At 42.6% G+C, this 16,718-nt stretch overlaps 1 protein-coding gene across 1 annotated transcript; it reads right to left on the bottom strand.

Annotated features, from left to right (window-relative positions):
* Nucleotides 1-1,544: 1,544 nt before the first annotated feature.
* podn (podocan) lies at nt 1,545-15,162 on the bottom strand. The gene is made up of 11 exons (XM_079740505.1): nt 15,069-15,162; nt 11,296-11,607; nt 10,802-10,895; nt 9,472-9,536; nt 8,634-8,743; nt 8,068-8,224; nt 6,735-6,850; nt 5,903-6,116; nt 4,926-5,369; nt 4,061-4,209; nt 1,545-2,699 (listed from the first exon to the last, which is right to left on the bottom strand). The coding sequence occupies exons 2-11, from the start codon at nt 11,566-11,568 to the stop codon at nt 2,531-2,533; spliced, it is 1,791 nt and encodes a 596-aa protein (XP_079596631.1). The 5' UTR covers nt 11,569-11,607; nt 15,069-15,162; the 3' UTR covers nt 1,545-2,530.
* Between the last annotated feature and the right edge of the window lie 1,556 nt (nt 15,163-16,718).

Genomic DNA, 16,718 nt, shown 5'->3' with positions numbered 1-16,718 from the left:
CGCATTGTGTGCGTGGTCAAAGAGAACGCTCTCTGAGAGGACTCCAGGACAAGCAAGGAACCTTGAGGTCTTCATGTGAGGGCTTGGAACGTAATGTTTATTTTACTGGGTGCCAGTTGCCAATGGACAAGGCATCGCAGATTTCTCGGTATTTATTCTTCAAAACGGTGAATGGAATGGATTTTTCTTTTGTCCTCAAGGCCTCCTGGCCCGCAAGGCCAACCGACATTATATCGGAGTTGAATGTTTCCAAGAAAGCACTGACCTCAGATTCCTCTTTGGATTGGTCCACACATCGTGGGGTCCACTGGCACCCAGAGGTCAGAGGTCAGAACACTCTCTCCTAGGGAACAAAATAACTGTGTTGTGCAAAGTCCTTGAGAAATCAGATATTTAGTACATAACTAAATATCTGCATCGCTTGATTGGTTTCTACTGGACAGTTTTATAAGCTTCAATCAATCGCAACTGTGTCATGAATTTTATATGATTTCACTGTGTACCATTGTCAATTTGAGATATGTTTTCACACCACTGAATCCGGAGCCAATCAAGTTGCGTTTAATCTTGTTCAATATCGCCTTAACACGCTGGTGGTGCCAGAATGGAGATAGTATGAAGATAACAATGAGGATGATCACTATGAATATTAATATTAAATGAAAGTAGGAGATGGTTATTGTGGAGATGAAGATAATCATGATGAACATTGTAAATTGATGGAAGTAGATGGTGGTGGAGGTGATGAGGAAGATGATTATGCTGATTAAGATAACCATGATGAACATTACAATTAATTGATAGTATTAATAGTTCAAGAGGATGTTATAAGGATTTTAATGATTATGATAATGATGGTTGTAAAGATAATGATAATGAACAGGAGCAGTGTCGTATCTGAAACTGATTTAATTATTTTTAAATCTTTGACGCAGCAACTTCATGTAAGTGGTATTTTCCTTTCTTTCACTTGAACAATTTTTATTTATTTTTACTTAACTCAGTCTTGTGTTGTCCATATTTGGCCATGTTTCTACCATGTAACTCTTAACTTAGTATCTAGTGAGTCTTTAACTATCTATTGGCTTACATTCGTAACAATTACCGTACTAATATTATTATCTATTTATATTTACGGGAAATGTGTCTATATAATCCAGGTTCAACTATTAACTACTAAGTTAAAAAAGAGTTAATACAAGAATGGTTTTCTAGTAAAACATGAATAAGCCCTTATTGAGATGTAAAACCATTTAAAAAATAACCTTTGTAAAAATGTAAACAAAAAAACATTGTAGTAATTGTGGATTAACTGCCAGATGGATAAATCTATAAATTGTTTGTATCAGAAACATTTTTACAGAATAAAATAGTTCAAAGTGAGCTATTTGGTTTTTATGTATATGGCTAATTGTGTACCTTTTATAGAGACACAACACAGAATTTTACGAGTGAAATAATTTATTGCTTTTGGCGTAAGAAGGCGAGCACAGTTGTAATTGATGTTGACAACATAACTCTATTCTATCCATCTAATAGCAGGAACACTAGACCTCGTAGAAAAATATCTTGGGTATCTTTATTTCATAGCAAACTGATGGAACACACAGAATTAGCAGCAAATTGTAAAGGCAAAAACGCATTTAGAGATGTCTCAATGGGAACCACCAGGAGCTTACTTGAACTGCCAATACCGGATAATGACGTTTCATCGATTTCTTCTCCTCATTGTGTGTGTGTGGAGTGGACAGAGGTATGAATGTGGAGGTTGAGCTCTCAACCTCTCGTATCGATCTCCCCATTTCCAAAGATTCAAATTTGAAGTCCAGATTCCTTTCACAAGGTCCACATCATATGGACAGCTTCACATTGTACTTGGTAAAATAACTGCTTTTGGTTAAATCACATGAAATGGAATCATGTATTAGATGAACGTTGCAACGATAAAATAAGCAGTAAATAAATGCAGTGGCACTTTGGTGCAGCCCTGCACGTCACCACAGGAACAGAAATAACAGTTTCATCCGGTATCCGGCACCAGGGATGTGTCGATCGCTTCAGAACAACGCACCTGAATAACCTGCCACCTGTGTATGGCATTTATGGCCATTTTGGTTCTAAACACTGGCTTGGTGGGAAAATAAATTGACTAGCGGGTATTTATATATATTTACGTTTATGTTGACATTTTTGATTTGGTAAATTATAATTTCATACCAGCTGATAAATCATATGAAAGAAAAAGAGAGATGCAAGCTTGATTCTCACAATAGTGAACTTTCAAACGAAAAGATGATTAGGATAATTAAGATTCAGAGGGAAATTAGGAATCATTTCGAGCTAAGGGTAGACTTCTTCTAATGTCAGGCTTCAGTTCCCCAGCCACTTAGAGTTTAGAACCAATGAGGCCGCAAGGTGAATAAGACGCATTGGAAGTCCAAGGAAACATCACCATCTCCATTAACTTCTCATCTTCTCTTCCCCTTCTATCATGACTTGATAGAAAGACATATTGTTTGTTAACAAGGATCTAGAAGGTCTCCTCCTCTTCCTCCATTCCTTCCTCCTTCTCCTGGAGCCCGTCCCCGGGTCTGAAGGGGGGGAATTCGGGGCTGTCTCGACCCAGGTCCAGCACTTGCAGCTGGGTCAGGAAGGCCAAGGCGCTCTCGCTCACAGAGTCCACCGACAGACGGTTAGACCTGGGGGGAGAGAGCAGGAGTTAGAACTGGGAGGGATATAGTGTTGTGCCCATTCTCTGAAATGGATGAAACCATTGATTTTGTACAAATCTATAACCTGGACTTGTGTGCGGATGCCAAGCGAATATCTCTGGTGAAACGCCCCTCGGTGTAAACAGGCTGATAAGGAGAGCAGGGTGCGCCTTTATGCGTAAACAGATGAGTTTTGAAATCTAGATAGTAAATATCAAAATTCACCAACAGTTGTAGAATCTAGACTTTTTATCCCATGTGAACATAGCCTTTGTTTCAATTATGAAAGCTTTATAGTTTAAAACATCAAACTTTGCTGATAATTCCTTGTAAAAATTCAACACTGACAATGAAGTAGCTTTTGAAACCTTCGTACATTTTTACAAACTTCGTCATTTTTACAAACACCATAGCAAAGGATTTACCTTAACCACATCATACAGAGAGTGTAAGAACTGAGATGAGAGAGAGAGAGTGAGAGCGAGAGCGAAAGAGAGAGAGGGAGAGAGAATTGTCTGTGTTATGATTTTATTTATTTTATATTAAGTTTCACGGAGGACAGAGGAATTCACAGAACACTCAAAACAATACAGTCAACCATCGGTACATCTGTCCCATTACTGATAAAATCAGAGAGAAATATGAAAGCAACGAAATTAATTGCTAAACTTTAGCAGATGTCTGCAAAGCAACTTTAGAGAACAAAGGAGACATAGCCTCAGAGATAATCCTCTGAAGATCATCAACACCAGCCAGCCCAGCCTCCCGGAGCACACAATGCAGCTGTTCGGTTGAAGATGAGGAACAGGAGGCAGCTGATTGGCTGGCTGCTGCTGATTGGCTGGCTGCAGCTGATTGGCTGACTGCAGCTGGGCCAGACTAAACAAACCGTCCAACACACAAAATGGAGTCCTCCGAGAGATCTGTCTCACTGTCCCACCGACACCATAAACACCCTGATCTTCATGAAACCGTTCAGTGTTTTCTTAAATTGGTAGACCTTTTAAGGACAGGTCCAGTGTAAAAAAAAAACCTCTATAAGAGTTTGATGTCATATAACTAAGTCTGGAGCAGTGAAGGAAATGTGTTTGTACCTTTGTTAAACTTTTCAACACCATCAAATGTCAGACTTTCTGAAAATATGGTGAATGATTTGTTTGCGTTGTTATGTTTGTATTCGTTGGTTTTCTATCCGTGTGTGTGTCGGTCTGCTTGCATAAATGTGTGTACGTATGCATGTGCGTGTGTGTGTGTGTGTGTGTGTGTGTGTTTCTGTGCATGTGTGTTTGCATGTGTCTGTGTGTCTCTCCGTGTGGATGCATTGGGAGTTCATCCTCCCTGGTTCTTACCGGAGGAAGATGCCCTTCAGGTTGGGGGTTCCCTGGAAGGCGGAGGGGGGGACAGTGGAGATGCGGTTGCTGGCCAGGTGGAGGTACTCCAGGGACTCAGGCAGGTCAGACGGGATGTGGGACAGCAGGTTCCCTGACAGATCCAACGTCTGAAACGATGAAGACACTCACCCTCAACGCAGGACTCTGTCTCTGGCACCCAGCCCATCAAGAGCTTGTTCATGTGCATGGTCTTGTTGTACTTGGAAATGTGTCGGAACCGCCCTGTCCTCATTCTTTACCGACATACACGCGTTGTTTAAAATCACAATTTCTGCCGATCATTTGACCACCATTGGTCACAGGTGTGCCTCAAGCGTTTGGTGGCGTTTTTCCAGGTTTTTTCACAATACGCATATGACTCAGTACTCTCTTATCCAAGACGATAACCTAGCTTGAAGACTTCTAGCATGTATATGGAGAAGGACAGTCTCAGAGTTTGAATCCCAGCCAACCAAAATGCCCTGGGTTTAATCCCAATGCCTCTAGGCCCTCGCAACCCAGTGTCTGCTAAATGATGCCCAATGTCATTGAGCAGACACTTTCATCCAAAGCGGTTACCTGGATAATAGATAAGTCATGAAGAAGCAGTTAGGGGTAGGGGTAATCTTACTCAAGGACACCTAGTCAGGTAGAACCCGTGAACTGAGGACAATACAGACACCCAACCCAACCACCGGCTTGCTGTCAAACCACCTCGACCACTAGAGTCTGTTCAAACATTCCCTGTAAGTTATATTTCAATTATTCCCTTTTGACCTAATATCTCAATAGCAAAAGACCACCAGAGTAAAAATCATCCAATGCCATGTCACTCCATCCTCACCGTCAGCGAGCTGAGCTCCATCCACGCTCCCTGGTAGACCGAGTTGAGCTTCAGCTGGTTGTCGCTCAGGTTGATCTCCTTCAGCTTGGCCAGGCCGGCCAGGGCCCCGTCGGGCACGGAGCTCAGCCTGTTGTCCTTGATCCGGAGCACCTGCAGGCTGCGGGGCAGGCCCAGTGGCACCGCCTGGAGCGCGTTGCCCGACAGGTCCAGCGTCTCCAGCAGCCGCAGCTTACGGAAGGCGTCCCGGTTCAGCTTGCTGTTGGTCAGCCGGTTGTAGCTGAGGTTGAGCTCTATCAGCGTGTAGAGCAAAATCAGGTCGTTGCGGCCGATCTCGGAGATGGCGTTGTGCAGGATCATGAGGCTCTTTGCGCGCCGTGGGAGGCCCCTGGGAACGCGCTCCAGCAGGTTGTTGTACATGTGCAGGGTGTGCAGCTTCTTCAGACCCTGGAGAGAAGATCCAACAAACGAGTGGTTTCATGTACTGTACATACACCTCTATTTTAATGTAATGCTTTCAAAGTTGGAGCAATGCTCAAAGACAATTCCCATAGAAGAACCATGAACTCAAGGCAACTACCCAGCAGTAAAAACTTCTGATAACCCTTCTGATGTATCCGAATAACAGACTAACCAACAGTCAGGATGGAGTTTTGTATTAATTTGCTGTTAAAACATGCCTGGTCAAACATGTGCGGGCGTGAAAGATGCAGTGATGGTGGTGGTGGTGGTGGTTGTGGTGGTTGTGTTTGTGTTTGTGTTTGTTGTAGTGGTGACGGTGGTGATGGTGGTCGTGGTGGTGGTGGCCCTGATGGTGGTGCTGGTGCTGCTGATGGTAGTGCTGGTGGTGGTATTGGTGGTGGTGGTTGTGTTTGCGCATGTGGTGGTGATGGTGGTGGTTGTGGTGGTGGTGGTGATGGTGATGGTGGTGGTGGTGGTGTTGGTGACTGTGGTGATGGCGGTGTCGGTGTCGGAGGTACCTGGAAGGCCATAGGGTGAATGGAACGGGAGCGCAGCTGGTTGTTGTGAAGCAGCAGGTACTCCAGGTTTTTGACGGAGGCCAGCGCGTCCTTGGGGATCTCACGGATGGCGTTCTTCTCCAGGTGGAGCAGCACCAGACTGCGAGGGAGCCCCGAGGGCACCACGCTCAGGTTGTTGTTGGACAGGTCCAGACACTCCAGACTGCTCAGCTGGCTGGGAAACACACAGACCCACCCGGCACCATCGCACGGAGACTGCTGGTGAGCTTTGACGGATGGGATTTATTTGTGACGTCTTGGTGAAGAAACGCTAAATACACGACAGCTGTACAGTCGAGAGAACCTTTTTTTTTATTTGAAAAAGTGAGTAAACAGAAACATTGTCTTCATAGTTTTCTTGAGTAAGCTTGAATGAGACAACGTGTTGAGTTGATATGCACTAATGCTCGAAAATCATCAGATGGAAACTGAAGCGAATGCTGGTTCGATGCCCGGCATCAAATCAGTGTGTGTACCAGTGTGTGTGAACCAGTGTGTGAACCATTCGCATCATGGCTAGGTTAGTTTCTGAGGTTTCAAATGAGCAAGGCATCTATGACTGCTTGCATGAGATATAGTTTAAAGTAAATTTGAGTTGCAATTTGAGTTGCAATATAATTAGATTGCAGCTATGTGATTGTGTGTGTCTAAAATTAACTTCAAAGATGATTGATTTAACCAGAATCCAATCACACCACAATTAATTACAAAATAAGTATAAGTGTGCGTTCATGTGTGTGTAGGTGTACATTTAAGTGTGTGTAGGAGTGCGTTCATGTGTGTGTTTGTTCACCTGAAGGTGAGGTTGTCCATGCCGTCATTGCTCAGCAGGTTATCCTGCAGGTAAAGCTCCCGGAGGTTGGTCAGATTGTGAAAGGCTCCAGGAGGAATCTTCTCCAGCTTGTTGCTCTGGCAACCACATCATCACAACAATCACACGTTAGCACCATGAGAAGATGGACCAGGGAACAAGGAGCACTTGTACATTGGTTTGCATTCGATTATTCTCTAGGTTAAACACATGCTGGTGCATGCTATTGCGTGCATATTATTGGTTATTGGTTATTACTGATTGGCTGATATGGTTAGCCGGTCAACGGGCTGACGCATGGCTGAAACATTGATGCAACCCTCCTATCCTCCGCTTACTGAAACTGAACTGAAGTGTGTTCACGGGGAGCCTAGAGCCAGTGTGATCGCAGACCCTTTTGAAAGGGTTGGCCAGATGGAGCCACTGAAAATGTTTTCCCAAAATCGACCCACACCAAAACCAAAAGCCATAACGGAATCTCGGGAATTTCATTATGCCGTTAAAGTGTATCAGCTAGTTGAGAACTATGTCAATATGAGAGCTAGGGAATCTGAAATACTTTGTATTTTTACTTTAGATTGAATTTTCCTCATGATCTGATGTGCATTGACTAATACCGGTACAGTTAACATTTTGAGTCCACAACAATCTGTTTTTTAATGGGTTATGTTTCTGTCTATACATTTGTTGCATTTTTATTCAAATTTGCTAGCTGTCATTTCCCTTAAAATTAAATTATACACCTTTAATATGAAGGAGTACATTGAAATGATCTATTCCAAATGTTTGCTGCATACACACATTAATTAATATTACATAGTGATCTTGATTTACCAGAGGGCCTCCCAGTAGCAGAACCTACCAACCCCTTTTAAAATAACTATAATAATAATTCTATTAACATATTTGAATGAACATAAAAATCCCTAAAACAGAACTGGATTTACTTTTCACATTATCTAACCAGCAACAGAATTAACAAAAAACAACGCCAGTTCAAAATGAAAGAGACCCCTTATGTGACTCAAAGTGCTAGCATCAATCAAGACATGCAGACGAAGAAGGATGTATTGGAACAGATTAACCCAAACCATCAAACAAGAAATGTTTTGCTATTTCTTGTTTGATGGTTTTGGTTCATTTGTTCCAATATTTTGCTATTTTTTCGTCCAAAAGCTTTGATTTCTTTTTAACCTAAGAGCTGAACATCATAGACACATGATTGATTCAAACTGAATATTTATTTTCTTTTCTTATTTATAAAATAATAAGAGGGGGTAGGACCGTAAAAGATCTTCATGGTAGGGGTGGGCACCTTGAGGTGCAGGCGGTGGAGGGAGGAGGGCAGGTTGCTCGGCACCAGGTGAAGGAAGTTGCTGGACATGATGAGGATTTCCAGGCTGGCCGAGCCGTTGAACATGATGTCAGGGAGGCCGGCGTCCGACAGCTTATTGTTGTGGAGATACACTGACCTGGAGAGGAGGTGGTTAGTGGGCTCCTGGATGTGGATCCACACACTGCCGCACACCATATACACACATATATAGCCTGAACACGCACCCATTAAGACACGTGCGCGCACACACACACACACACACACACACACACACACACACACACACACACACACACACACAGACACACAATCACACACACATACAAACCATGCCTAAATAGACCGCTGCTATAATTGTGAGATGTGTTTGAAACACACACGCATACATTTTGCTGTCATTGCGAGCACACACACTCACACAAATGTAAGAAACACTAAATTATATTCTAACACATACTTCTTCGGTAATTGAGATCAGGTCACACACACAGACAGACAGCCATACACACACACACACACACACACACACACACACCCTCTCTTACTTGAGGCTGGGTTTGTCGCCAAACGTGTATGGGTAAATCTTAGTGAGCTGATTGGCTGCAAAGTCTGCGCTCACCAGGGAACGAGGCAGATGCCTAGGAGCCAAGGTGAGCTGCCAAGAGCAAGGGAGAGGGAGGGCGGGCGAGGGAGAGAAAGGGGGTGTGTGAGGAGGGAGAGAGGGGACAGACAGGAGGGAGTGAGCGTGTGTGAGACACGGACAGCGTGTATGCAGTCCTTCATTAACAACGTGTCTCTTGGCTTGGTCTCCATGTTTTTGGCAGAACAGGCTAGCGCTGCTCTGTTTCTCTTGGACATGAAGCGGAGCACGTCAGTCTTTTCCACTGAGCACATTGTTTACAGAGAAAACTTTAGCAATGACAGACGGTGACCTCTCTCCCTTCATCCCGACCGGTCGCTCTCACAAACCGGAACTAAGGTCTCTTAACTCAAGAGTCCTTTTGCGATGGCTTTGTTTTGTTGTTGTTTCTATGAGTCTGTGCACTTGACTTGAGTGTTACCGTGGCTATCTCTTTCTCTCGTCTATAAAGTAATTCATGGGATATAACAACGGCTCCTCAGTGAGCACTTAAAACCACACCTATTCATTCTGAACCTTCTGAATCCTAATTAAATGTATTCAAGGGAACCAGTGTTGATAATGGAGGGTATTTAATAACATCACTTAACGCATACATGTGTTAAACAGTGTGTGTGTGTGTGTGTGTGTGTGTGTGTGTGTGTGTGTGTGTGTGTGTGTGTGTGTGTGTGTGTGTGTGTGTGTGTTCCTCCATGTTCCTTCACATACTGGGAGGGAAGCGAGTGTTCTGGTGGATGACTCACGCGGTTGTTTGCCAAGTATAAATATGCCAGCTGCTCCAGAACTTCAAATCCTTCGTCTTCCAGACCTGAGGAACACACCTTTCTGAGAATAGCTGCATTGTGACTGACCCAGGGGTTAGTACCTGGCAAATTGAAACAACATCATCCTTCAGTCCCTTCAGAGTTACCTTGGACGGGATGACGGATGATATCGTTTTGATGATGTAGTTTTATATTTGTTCAATACAATATGTAAACTACATCCCCCAGCCAACCCCTCAGGGCGCCTTGGAAGGAATGATTGATTATGTAGTTTTGATGATGTGTTTTTTAATTTGCTCTATGCTACATGAAAACTACATTACCCATCAGCCCCTTCAGGGTGAAAGGGCTGATGGGTGATGGAGTAAGAGGGATCTTGGGAAAAAAGGGTTATGTGGGACACAGGGTTTGGTTACTGTACAGAACCAAGAGGGTGTATATTTAAATGTACATATTTAAAAATAGACAACACTCAAGATTACACACTATGTATACACACACCAAGCACGCACACACACACACACACACACACACACACACACACACACACACACACACACACACACACACACACACACACACACACACACACACACACACACACACACACACACACACACACAAACAGATTAGTAGACACAAGTGAGTACCAGTGAATGAATAGTGGTTGGAAGTGGAGGGTGTTTGAAAATGCTTCTCCAGCTCTGGCCACTCAACATACTCAAACTCTTCAGATCTAATATTATATTTGTGTTGTTTTAATAAAGGTTTGAATAAAGTATAACTTACCACCACAGGCATAGTGTACACCCTTCAGCAAGGAATATTGCAATTATTGACCAGAAATAAACAGCAAATGTTTAGATGGACTCTCATCTCACATTTAGACCTTGATTAACAACCCTTAATTGTCTGGATCTATATTTCATCCTTATTTACTACTATTATGAAATAAGGTTGGATATTTCTTGAAAATAACATTGATGAGGCATTATAATTCTGTATATTATCATTTGCCAATAAAATGTGGGTACGGTATGGGGTAGTTACCCTGTGTAGGTACGGTATGGGGTAGTGACCCTTGTGGGTACGGTATGGGGTAGTTACCCTGTGTGGGTACGGTATGGGGTAGTTACCCTGTGTAGGTACGGTATGGGGTAGTGACCCTTGTGGGTACGGTATGGGGTAGTTACCCTGTGTGGGTACGGTATGGGGTAGTGACCCTTTGTGGGTATGCTATGGGGTAGTTAGCCTGTGTAGGTACGGTATGGGGTAGTTACCCTGTGTAGGTACGGTATGGGGTAGTTACCCTCTGTGCTGAGCCAGTTGTTCTGCAGGTTGAGGGTCTCCAGACGATGCAGACTGGACAGGTGATCCACCGTCACCACCTCGATTTGGTTGTTCTGTTCCCGGGACGCCAACAGACAACAAACACATCACCACATGACAACAGCGACAACAACATTACATTAGGATATGCAGGAGGAGGAGAGAGACACACACTGGGAGAGAGAGACGGGGAGAGAAGGAGAGATGGAGAGAGGGAGAGAGGGAGGCATCTGTAGAGGAAGATGGAGAGAGACAGGGAGATGCAGTATGACACACAGACACATAGACAGACACAGAACGAGGGGTACACAGAGGACAAGAGAGGTATATAAAAAGACAGAGGGAGAGAGAGACACAGACAGACAGGTAAAAACTTAAAAAGAGAGACAGGTTAACACAAACACACACACACACACACACACACACACACACACACATACAGAGGTAGGGAGAGAGAGAGAGAGAGAGAGAGACCTGTAGGGAGAGTTGCCGCGTGTTCACAGGTATCTCTTCGGGGAACATGGTGAGGTCAACCCCCGCGCAGTCCACAACCCCATCCCTGCAGCTGCACTCTGGCGGACAGACCACCGCTGTCTCCACAGCAACCGACTCCTCTTCCTCCTCCTCAAACACCTCCTCCATCTCCTCCTCTTCCTCTGGCAGAAGGGCCTGGCCCCCAACCAAGGCCCAGGCCAAGAGCAGAACGCTCAGGGCTCGCAGGAGTGAGCTTTTTGGCCCGCCCAACATGTCCTGGTGGGTTCAGATCTAACACTACTGCACAGTAAGCTGAGAAGAGAACATGGAAGATAAAACACTGAACATATAATTTTGGTTTATTTCTGCTCTAGATGCATGCAGACACACAACAACACCCCCGTTTATTCTACAGTTCCTTCAGCTCCTTTGAACAGATGGTTCATAATTGAATAAACTGTTGATAGGTTTATGGGAACCGTCAAGCTTTAAAACAGTTATTCCTGATATTTAAAGTACTTTAACACAAGATATTTACTGTTTGACTCTCTCAATAACTCAGTGAAAGTGTTCAGTCCACCCTACTTGGCTTTGCAACTGTGTAAAACAAACAAGCGTAGGCTGGCTTGCTGGGTGGCGTGAGTGGGAGGGGTTCTGTAAGTGTCAATGCTAAGATTCATGCAAACAAGACAATCGAATAGCATTTTCTATTTGTAGAGTGCATCAGTTATAGGAAGGGATTTAATTGATAGCATTATTTAAAGCGCTATCGATCACAGCCTTGGGAGAGAGGGAGATACAGTATATCCACGTTATTTTAAGCTACGGGCTAGTTGAAATGTTACCCACAGTGACTTTACTTTTAACAGTTCTTCCAGATAATCCAGAAGCTGAGAAGTGAGTACCGGTTCTTGGGTAAACGGAGGGTCGTGGCGAATGGTTCCATCAGCAACCATCAGCACTACCTCTTGCCACTCAGAATTTGTGTGTGCATGTGTATGTTCATGTGTGTGTTTGTGTGTGTTTGTGTGTGTGTGTTTAAGCATTTAAGCATTAAGTGTTAAATAAAAACCTGAATAATATGTTTCCTCTGATTAATGGATGAAGATCCATTGGGGAAGTGAGAACAGTTTTCTGATTACAGTTTTTCTCAATCATTTAAACACGTTTTCTGAAACTATAGCTCAATTTCTCAAAACTCTAAAAACAAACCTGAGAAGAGTTAATCATTTTGTCAAAACACACAAATTCTTCTCAAAACTGATTTTTTTTCCACCAACCAGTAAACACAGCTATCAAATTAAGAGAGCATCAATTAAACACTGGTGTGATCAATTCATAACACTTCCATAAAAATTGTATTTACATATGTTTTGCCTTTATGAGGCCATGTTACATATTCCAATGTATAAAATTGTTTAGAAGTAGCCCTCTTTTTTAAAGTTGCAATTAGGTGGTACATATAGTATAAAAACTGTTGCCATATTGTAATACAATACTGTGAATATATCATATAAATATTGCATTGACACAATCGTATCAGAATAGGATACAATGCATATTTGTATATCCAATGAGCTCCAATGGGCTAAACTCACAATCCCAGCTTCCCAGAGTCATACTGTAAACCTATAGTTGATGCTGCAACATTGATCTGACAATACACCAATGTTACCTATTTTGGTAAATTACAGTACAGTACTATAATTGCACTGATAAGTAAAATGAAAAACACTACAGTTAGAAAAGTACTGTATTACAGTACTTGCAAGTACAAGTACTGTAATACAGTAAAATGTTCAGCTGAACTGGCTGCATAAAAAGCTTTTCGTAGGCCAACAAAAAATAAAAATAAGAATATAAATGAGGTGAAACAGATCTACATGTAAATCAGTGTGTATTCCCCCTCCAATCCTGATCAGGCCAAAGGACCATATCTACAACACAGTAGAGCTCACCGAGTCCTCTTTAATGCTCTGACACATGATTGAAGGGTTTTGCCAGTTGAGTTTGAACAGGTGAGAAGTGAGTTAGACTTATTGGTAATTAGTTGTTGCGTTTTGAAGGCCAGTGTGATCCAGGTGAACCAAGTGTGCTAAATGATGAGATTTGTGCGTAGAGTTTAGCAAAAATGTGAAAACAGTGGAATTGCGCTTAGAGTTTAGCAGTCTGGAATCTTGTAATTGATACATGAGCTTCAAGTTTTCAGAATTGTGTGCATAGTTCCATTTTTTATGTGTATACAATCGAGAAAAACTGTAACATGGAACCAGAATTGCCCTCTCTCCACATCGCTCTTAGTATTGATGGAAATATCCCACAGGCACTCAGTAAGCACTCACAGCAAACCTCTAAAAGCCTCTCCGCCATCTAAGACATCTGTTGACTTCCTCTCTCACCGAGGTCACCTATAAGCAGCCATGAAAAAATACGGAGTCACTTGAACCTAGGATAAGTTCAACAACCGAGCAGCAGACAGACATAGGGTTATTTATTGTGGTGTCTCTTTTGTAGATGAAAATGTATGTTTATAAGAATTGTGAATGTATGATTGGAATGTCATATTTTATGTCATGTACATTACCTTTAACATACACACTTACATACACCTATATACCTGCTTACACTACCAAGGGACCACAATGGAAATAAGCCAATGGGCTTTTTTGTGTTATCCTTTTGATCTGATGTACATTTGTAGTCTTACCTTTGTACATGTGTCAATAAAGAATTTCAATCAATCAACCAATCAACTACGGGTCAAATGAACCAGCAGTCCAGGAGTCCAGAAGTCAGTTCCACCAGGGGTCAAATGAACCATGAATCACTCTAACCAGGAGTCACTTCACCCGGAGTCACTCTAACCGGGAGTCACTTCACCCGGAGTCACTCTAACCGGGAGTCACTTCACCCGGAGTCACTCTAAACTCTAAACCTCAACTTCACTTCACTTCAGTCATTTTAGATTCCCATTGGCAGAGCAAGGCGATAAACCTGCCAGGGTAAGGTGCTTCATGCACACTACGGCCATCCATGCTAAGAAGGCAGTCCCACACTGCTTTGTATTCGTATAACAATGTCCACCTTATAGAAATACCACATATGTTTTATCAACCAGGAGTCACAGCCTTCAGGTAAACAGAAGACCATGAGGCTTCCGTTCAGAATATGTGTCTAGACTCAAATAGGCAAACACAGGTGCAGGCATGCACAAGCACATACACAATATGCAATACAAATGCAAGATAATTCTTACCGACATACACAGGAGTGTATGTATATGTTTGCGTGTGTGCGTGTGTGTGTCTGTGTGTGTGTGTGTGTGTGTGTGTGTGCATGTTTGTGTGTGTGTGTGTGTGTGTGATTGCATGCAATCCTTTTTAAAAACAACAATTGTTTCAGTGTATCCCAATAAATTCCATGAGATGCCACACAGCAAGCCTCTGTAATAACTTACAGAGGTCTGTTCTGCAAATTTACCCATTTCTTTATGTCACGCTGGAACCCTTACTAACCATAACACACACACACACACACACACACACACGCACACACACACACACACACACACACACACACACACAAAAACATCCCACTGAAATCTACCATGCCAAACGCATTCTACACATAAGAATGTCACAGAGGACTTCTGGTATATTTACGCTCACTCCCTACATACTATAGACTGAGTCACCAAGTCAAACAGCAGCATCATTGTTAGAAGTATTCATATTATTGCTTCAATTAGTATTATTAGCATTTTGTTGACTTACAGTAACGTTTTTGCTGAGATCCGGTATCGTGGAGGCTACTGTCCCAACGTAGACTGTCCCATTGCAGGATACAGACACCATCCAGATGTGGAAGACAGTGGGAGTGGGAGAGGGAGGTTCGGAAAGAGAAAGGAAAGCAAGAGAGAGGAGAGAGAGAGAGAGAGAGAGAGAGAGAGAGAGAGAGAGAGAGAGAGAGAGAGAGAGAGAGAGAGAGAGAGAGAGAGAGAGAGAGAGAGAGAGAGAGAGAGAGAGAGAAAGCTTGGCCCTGAATGGAAGCCAAAGGCCTGAATTCTCAACTTTTTTTCCCTGTGTTATTTTTTTCCCCCTTGGGGTTTGGTTTTTCCACTCTGAGTATGGAACTGCAATAATTTGGTGTAGTAGTGATTGGTTTATTTATACTCAATACGGGTCCAGAACTTTCCCTCTGGAATCCTCTCCTGGCTTTACCAGCTCAACCAATTGGTTCAGCCGATTGCAGTTTGTCCTCTCAAATGCTTTGAAACCATAGAGCTGTTGAATTACAACACTTGAATGTTGTGTTCAATGTTATTCTGATGGTCAGGGGAATTTCTTCCTTCAACTGAAACCACAGTTTGGTTCTGGTTTGACCTGGCTAATGCCAAATGGCAAATAGTTTAGCATCAGTCTGCGCCAACTGGTTAGATTTTGGGGAAAAGGCCAGACAAATATTTCAAGGAGGAAGAGGAGGAAGAGGAGAGAGGGACAGCAAAATAGGAGCAACAGGATGTGACCTAATGTCTCACACATTGCAACATTATTTTATTTTGTTTTTTTATCAAAGCCTACCTCCCACCTTGAATGCAGTGCTGAGTTAATACAATATGTCACTGAACTCCTGGTCTGGAGATTACCTTATTGTGTTACAGGCCATCCCCCCACAAAAACTATAACTTAGATATAATACATAAATAAATACATATATAGTGAATTGGAATAATAATAACCTAATTATTATTTATTAAATTAGTTTGTTTATAGCAAAGCTTTTGAAGACCTTACTTAATGTTTTCATCTCTGTTATCAGTATCACCCCTAACCTTGTGATGGAATTGTATAACTCTCTGCACACTGTGTTCCTTTTTTGTTGTGCCGCTATTTAAAAATGATATTATACCACATTTAATAAGGCTGACGTTTAAGTTCAAAGCAACTTACAATATGTGCATTCAACCATGAAGATACTACCCATAAATCATGCAAGTACATTAAATTGATCAAATAAGCAAATTGCTTCAAGTGCTCTATTTTAGAGACATGAGATAGGTTATTTGAAATGTATTTTTTCAGGGGGCCAAGATGTCTGAACAGGCAAGGTTCTCAGTCTGCTACGGAAGGTGTCTAGGGTTTCAGAATTTGATGTCTTTGAAGCAGTGGGGAGCTTTTCTCACACTTGAGCTCTCATCTTTTTAATAGCTCATCCTATTTATGTATGCTTTGCATGTTTTGAATGTTCTCAGCGTAAGAGGCAGTGAGAGAGGGAGAGAGAGAAAGAGAGAGACACACCAACTAACAACCTCAGCCATTGTGATGAGATGGTGCAAGTGGCCAGAGAAATGAGAACCAGTTACAGGTCCGGAAAGTAGCTCAGAGCTTGTTAGCAAATTGGCGTTTCTTTCAGTCTTTTTTCTC

Source organism: Pollachius pollachius, assembly GCF_949987615.1.
Source record: "Pollachius pollachius genome assembly, chromosome: 7".
In the NCBI taxonomy this organism is placed as follows: domain Eukaryota; kingdom Metazoa; phylum Chordata; class Actinopteri; order Gadiformes; family Gadidae; genus Pollachius; species Pollachius pollachius.
The sequence above is the reverse complement of the archived record's forward strand: the minus strand, read 5'-3'. Positions and strand labels throughout refer to the sequence as shown.